The sequence below is a fragment of the Chenopodium album genome, chromosome 5, assembly GCF_948465745.1.
Source record: "Chenopodium album chromosome 5, dcCheAlbu1.1, whole genome shotgun sequence".
Lineage (NCBI taxonomy): Eukaryota > Viridiplantae > Streptophyta > Magnoliopsida > Caryophyllales > Amaranthaceae > Chenopodium > Chenopodium album.
Window position 1 is genome coordinate 7,514,854 of NC_137838.1, and position 7,544 is coordinate 7,522,397.

General features: G+C 30.5%; 1 protein-coding gene across 1 annotated transcript; it reads left to right on the plus strand.

Moving 5' to 3' along the window:
- The first annotated feature begins 4,479 nt into the window (after positions 1 to 4,479).
- LOC145630275 (1-aminocyclopropane-1-carboxylate oxidase homolog 3-like) lies at positions 4,480 to 6,373 on the plus strand. The gene is made up of 3 exons (XM_081682529.1): positions 4,480 to 5,024; positions 5,447 to 5,768; positions 5,924 to 6,373. The coding sequence occupies exons 1-3, from the start codon at positions 4,489 to 4,491 to the stop codon at positions 6,173 to 6,175; spliced, it is 1,110 nt and encodes a 369-aa protein (XP_081538655.1). The 5' UTR covers positions 4,480 to 4,488; the 3' UTR covers positions 6,176 to 6,373.
- Positions 6,374 to 7,544: the final 1,171 nt, after the last annotated feature.

Consider the following 7,544-nt stretch of genomic DNA (forward strand, 5'->3'; position numbering starts at 1 on the left):
AGAGTTAAATATAGTATATATATTTGTTTATGGTCAAAGGAGATAATTTTCTTCCCAAAGTATAAACTATAGTTCCCTAGTATTTTGTCATATATATAATAGTGAAAGGAAATAATTAGCTTGATAAAAATGATAATTATCTATTTATAGTTAGTTAAACCCGAATATGAACTGACTTGGAAATGTTCCGATCTGATTGTAACATGCAAATTATTGACTTGAATATAACCCGACTTGAATTCGAGAATGACCCGACTTGAAAATGACCCAACCTAATTATAACCCGCAAATTATTGACTTGAAATGAACCCGAATTGAACCCGAGAATGACCCAACTTGAAAATGACCCGACCTGATTATAATCCGCAAATTATTGACTTGAACCAAACCCGACTCAAACCCGAGAATGACCCGACCTAATTCTAACCCGCAAATTATTGACTTGAACCGAACCCGACTCGAACCCGAGAATTACCCTAACCCGACCTAAACCTGACCCAAACTCGATAAGAAGTATGACCCTATGTGACCCGACTCAAGCATGATCCAACCCGACCCGCATAGGTTATGGAATTAATCCAATTGACTTGACCCGAGTTGACCCGACCCACTCTTACCCGACCCGTTTACCCGAATTGACAGCTCTACTAAATATTAAAAATATAAGCGTGTTACACCTTAAAATTTGCATAAAAAGCCAAGACATGTTGGGGATCTGCTTAGGCCTGAAGTTAGGAGTAGCCCACAAAATTATGTTAGTCCATGATGTCACAATTGAAGGGAATTGGATAGCAGATTATATTGTCTCTCTCGGCTATTTTACTCCGACTCATCAAGATATAGATCTGTTTCTAGACTATAAATTTTCTTATTTTTTACTCTTTGATATATAGATTAAGTCACGGTCTTACGAGAAGACATACCTAATCTCCTTCCTGTAACTAAAAAAAAAAAAAAAAGAGAATTGGTCAAGCCAAGCCCAGGCAAAATCTATAATTTCTAACAGCTTACAATTAACAACATCGTAGTGGGGGCCAATAATTACAGATTCACATTATAGAATATATTTTCATAAATTGTGTATAAAACCGGTCAATAGAACACTATTATTTGTAAGCTATGTACAGTGATAGTTTGTTGCATCTTTGTAATTTTGTCTGGATTCTTGGAAAGAATATTTTATGAGTGTATTTTTTATGCAAATATTTTTTATGAGTATATTACCATGCATAGCATGAAACCTAATCTAGTGTTATATCGAAATGGGAAATTTCGCAAATTGCAGCCATTTAATTTTTTTTTTTGTAAATTGCAGCCCAAAAGTTCGTGTAAATTGTAAATTGCAGCCCAATTCAACTTTTACATCGACTTACATGTCGAAAAATCTTCGGTTAAGATTTTAGGGGCAATTTTAGTTCTTAAGGGACTAAATTGAGCTCGAAATTAGCAAAAAAATAACATGAGTGTCTCATTTTGCGTAACAAAAATATATCGATTTGTGGAAAACTGTAAAAATGAGACACTTACGTTATTTTTTTGCTAATTCCGAGCTCAATTGGGACCTCTAAGAACTAAAATGGCCCCTAAAACCTTAAACGATGATTTTTCAACATGTAAACCGATGAAAAAGTTGAATTGGGCTGCAATTTACAATTTATACGAACTTTTGGACTGCAATTTGCAAAAAAATAAAATTTAATGACTGCAATTTGCAAAATACAAACTTTAAATGGCTGCAATTTGCAAATTTTCCATCGAAATGTGAATGCTTTATAGAGTGAGTAATAATATACAAAGGCCATTTTATTGAGAGTATTTCAAACACCATACTCCCTTCGTTTTTAAATACTTCTCCATTCCTACTTTTTGCACAATTTATTTATCATACTTTGACTAATGTTTATGTTTATACATAAGAAAAAATATAGTATTATGGGTATTTGTTGGAATCGTATGAACAAATATATTATTAACTAGATTAACCTCGTGCGATGCACAATTTTAAAATAAGAATTGAACTACTCTGTATAAACTTTTAACCCGTACTAAAAGAAAATAACTTCCTCATTTTTCCTAAATAATTTCTAATCAAATATGAATTTACAATTCACGAGAGTTCATAATTTTCATATTTAACAACTCGTAAATAACTAAATAGCATAATATGTGTTCCAAAATTTAAAATTTAAATATTCAAATGGAATATATTTTCAAAGCTATGTTAAATAGGGAGCATAAAAAGAAAAAAAAAATATATGACATCATCCTTGCATTTTTGAGGGAAAAAATTAAATAAAAAAGTGACACGTAGGCAATGATGACATTGACGGTTGTTATTTTAGTATAGTATATAGATATATAGATATAGATTTTCAATTGTTAGAATTTATACTTATTAATAATTAAAAATATAATTGATCAAAGATTTGCATCGTCATACATGCCCAAGAAAAATAGATCAAGTATTTTAAAACGGGCGAGTATATATTATATGGATGCGATCTATGTACAATTGTACACTGAAGGAAATAATCACCCCAATTTAATAAGTAAATTGGATCTGTTCCATGTGGAGCTTCAAGGTGAACAATTTGACTAATTTGAATGTAAAAATATACTTTTGTGAATAATCACTTGCTCAATAAGTCAAAAAAAAAAAATTTCTTGATTTTTGTAAATTTTGTTAATGCACATGGATTATCACATGCATTACGTTAATAATAAGAGAACTCAGGTGGCGTCAACTTTTGTAATAATTTTACTTGTATATGTTCTACTTAAAAATACTCCATTCTAAACTATTCTTCCACAAAAAAGCTTCTAAGCTTCAAAGAGTGGCCATAGCATCATGAATAATGAACCACAAAGAAGTTATGATCGAATCAAATATTTAATTACATTCAATGAAGGAAAAACCGGGGTGTAAGGGGTGGTAGATGCAAGAATAGATAAGGTTCCGAGCATAGACCAAAAGTTGTAACTAAAAAAAATTGGGATCTTTTATCAAAACAGCTAGTTTGACAAAAGTATTTAAAAAATGGCTAATTATAAAATTTAATTCCCAAACTAGCTAATTTATTAACTTTTGTTTTGAAAGATCCCTAAATTTATTAACTTGGAAGGAATTTATCTATTTCTTATTTCCTTTGAACTGGTATGGTTCACTTTTATATATATATATATATATATATATATATATATATATATATATATATATATATATATATATATATATATATTAATTTTGTTTTTTTGGTTTTATTTTTATTGTGAATCGCTAAATACCGTCAATGTTTTTTTATCAAAACTGCCAACAAAAGTTATGAAGAGACAAAGTTACCCTTATCCTGCAGTTAACCATCCTCACATAGCTTACTCTCTCTCATAAGGGACAAACCCAATCGGCAACCACCACAAAAGCCACCACCATCGCTTTCACCACCCATGCCACCAGCAATCACGTAATAACAAATACTTATATTATAGAGTACTTTTTTTTTTTGACAAATAAATAATTATAATACTATAAATAATAATAATAATAACAATCATAATAACAATCAATCCAAGATCCTGTACTAAACTACTACTTGAACTCAAGTGAATAATTATAATTTGACAAATTATGATGAAGAAGAGAAATGACTTGTATTCCTTCTTTAACATAATAAATAAATAAACCAAAATTAAAAAAAAAAAAAAACTAATTCTTTTTAAATAAAACAAAAAAACATAAAGTGAACCGAAACGGTTCAGATAAAAGGAATATAAAAAATAATAATATCCTTTCAAATTAATAAATTTAGCTAGTTTGGGAATTAAATTTTATAATTAGCCGTTTTGGTAAATATTTTTGTCAAATTAGCCATTTTGGTAAATTGGAGATAGTATTATTATTTCTGCAATGAATTGAGGTATAATATTATTTGTTCAAAACAATTTGTATTACAATTAAGGTGTCAGAGATATACATGTCTAACATATATTTGTAAGACTTTACACCTACGAAGTATTATATTGAAATATTAATGGTGATAAAATTCTTATTTTTCATTTAAATGGTCGTCACAAGTTCAATTCCTAGCAACAACAATGTTTACTATTCAAGGGGGGTTGGCATGTGAAATGATCTGAATGTAAAACATTTGTATAAGATAGGGTGTCATGTAGCCCATAAACTCTCTTAGATAGGAACGCCTAATAGTATAGATTGTTAATAACGTTAATGCATATGAAAAGCACATGGATTAGACTAAGTCAATCAAGTCCAATCCTTAGACTAATCTATATTTTGTTAATGCACATAAATTATGTGAGTGGAAAAGCTAAATGCATTACACTTGACTATAAATTTGTTTTACCAGGGATAATTTCTCTATGCACGCACTAATTCCTAATAAGTCCAAAACAAATAAAGTAATAATAAGGAAACTCCAATCCATTTCATACTGTCCTTCCATAAAAAAAGCTTGAAGATTCAATATTTCAATGAGCAACCAAGGTAACATGAATGAAACGCAAGGTATTTATGATCGAACTAACGATCTCAAGGCGTTTGATGAAGAAAAAACCGGGGTAAAGGGGGTGGTAGATAGAGGAATAGAAAAAGTTCCTAGCATGTTTGTTAGACCGCTTGAGGATCGTTCTAAGGATTTGGGTATAAATGCTGAAAATATAAGTATACCCGTTATAGATCTTGCTCAAGTTGGTGAAAGTGATTATCAAACTGCTAAGATTGTAAAAGAAATCATTTCAGCATCTCATAAATGGGGATTTTTTCAAGTGGTAAATCATGGAATTCCTTTTAAATTGTTGGAAAAGATGATCGAAGGAGTTCGAATGTTTCATGAGCAAGATGCGGAGGCTAAGAAGCAAATCTATAGTCGTGATTTTTTCACAAAGAATGTCACTTTTCTTTCTAACCATGACTTGTATCAATCAAAAGCTGCTAATTGGAGGGATACTTTCTATTTTAATGCTCTAAGGGGTGAAGTTGATCCTCAAGAGCTGCCTCAAATATGCAAGTGAGTTACTTAATCTTTTGAATTCTTATTACTACGTAATTAATATATATATATATTACTCTATCTAGTACTAATTCATGTTGCTATTTGTATTTAAAGTTTCACTTAGTATACTACCTCCGTTTTTTTTTTTTTTTTTTTTTTTTTTTGACACGTTTTGACTTTAGCACTATTCAGTAATCACACACTTCCCTTTGATCGTGTTTTGTGATTTATAGTTTTATACGTAATGAAAAAATATAGTTATGTGGAGTCTTATTTGATTCGTCGCGATATATATTTTCAAAATATCAATTTGTAATAATTTTTGCTAGTTAATAATTATAGATAACGATTGAATATGTGAATTGACAAACATGTCTAAAGAAACGTGTCAACTAAAAAGAAACGGAGGAAGTATAAAAAAGATATTATTTTTGCAGGGATGTGACACTAGAGTATGTCGACCATATGGTTAAGTTAGTCAACAACATACTTATGCTGTTATCGATGGGTCTTGGACTCAGACCAAAACATCTTGAAGAACTCGATATTAGCAAAGGGTGGTCCTTAGCTTGCCACTACTACCCGACTTGTCCAGAGCCACAATTGACCCTAGGAACTGGCGGACATGCTGATATTACATTCATCACTGTACTTTTACAAGATCAAGTTGGGGGTCTCCAAGTTCTTCATGAAAACCAATGGGTTAATGTTGAACCTATCACTGGCGCTTTGATTGTTAACATTGGAGATGCACTTCAGGTATCATTCCTATTTTTCAATTTAATTATAAGCTCTAAATTTGGAATACATGGGTGAATATTTCTAGCTTGTTCAACATTATTATAATATAGTACATGAATCTAAACTAGTTCTAATACTTTATTATTATTATTATTATTTCAATTTGTTTTCAGATTGTATCGAATGGCCTATTGAAAAGCGTCTACCATAGATCAACTGTGAACAATGTTGCACCTAGGATTTCCGTTCCATTTTTTGTTCAAGGCCTTTTCTCATCTAAGAAAATATATGGTCCAATCAAAGAGTTAATATCAGAAGAAAATCCGCCTCTTTATCGTGAATTCTCAAGTGAAGAGAACCTCACTCGCCTTTTCTCCAACTCCCTAGATGATATTGGAATCCATCATTTCAAGCTACATTCATAGTCCTGAAGATGGAAGTTAAACTTGATTAAAGATGGTATTACAAGTTACAACCACAACTTACAACAATATTGTTTAGAGTACCATCATATAATTGGTACTAGTACGTCAAATTGGTAAAGATTATCTATATGTAGCATTGAAGATCCGGATTGTAAGAATTATTTGAAGTTGTGATTTATATGGGCCAAAGTTTGGAAAGACATCTATATTGACTATATATATAGAAAATAAAGGCTCTTATAATAAATTTTTATGGAGTAGCTTTTACAGCTTTTCATTGTAGGAAAATTCAAAATGTTATTTATGTACGAGTATCATTTTTTTTCCCCTTCCTCTTTACTTTTCTAATATATTGAACTTAGAAAAGTCGTTATTAGAATATTATTTTCACATAATCCATAATGTTACATAATACGAAGTACTAATTAACATGAGATTCATGAATTATAAATGTCCTGGCCTCGTTTAAGTTTTGAATCTCACCAAGTTGGGGGATGGAGGGGAGAGTTCAATCATTGAGATTCGCACACCTGAGATGAGATAGGTGGTCAGGTTGGATATAATGCAATTTTATGTACTACCTCCGATTTTTTTAGTTGCAACTTTGGGGTATTATTTGAGAGATAAAATATTTCAAAGTTGCAACTAAAAAATTTCGGAAGTAGTATAATTAAACTAAGGATAGTAATTGATTGATAGGTCAACTCTTCACCCAATTCAATAATAATCTAATAAGGTTAATCATGTGACCAAAATTATATCAAAGTTTTTTCCTTACAAAAACACAAATATAAATATGTATGAAATCATGTAAGGTAACTCTATACTCTCTCTTTCATTCTCTTTCTTAATTTTTTTTTCCTAAAGGAAGAAATACGAGTTAAAACTTTGTAACATAACAAAATAAAAAAATCAAAAGCTAATATACCTAACTATTTTTTTAGCCATTACCGTTTTATTTTATTTTATTTAAGAGTCTATATTTTCCTTTTACCTTAATAAAGATAAAGGCATGAAGCCCTTTCAATTCATAGACATTTGAAGTGGCCTACAAGTAGATTTAGCACTAGATATATGGGTGGAAGTAACTATTAAACACTTTAATTACCTCTTTAAATAAAAAGGAAAAAAAAGAGTAAAAATACTTTAATTATTTTACATTTTGCACGCTTGGAGTAACATTAGTTCAATCAAAGAGTTCACATCGGAAGAAAATCTACCAATTTACAAGGAATTCACAATTCCTCAGGTTTCTTGGTTAACTTGACAGATTTATGCGTAACAGGGCATTTTGGAGATCCACTAAGGCCTGAAGTTAGGAATAGCCCACAAAATTACTGTATGTTAGTCCATAATGTCATATTTGAGT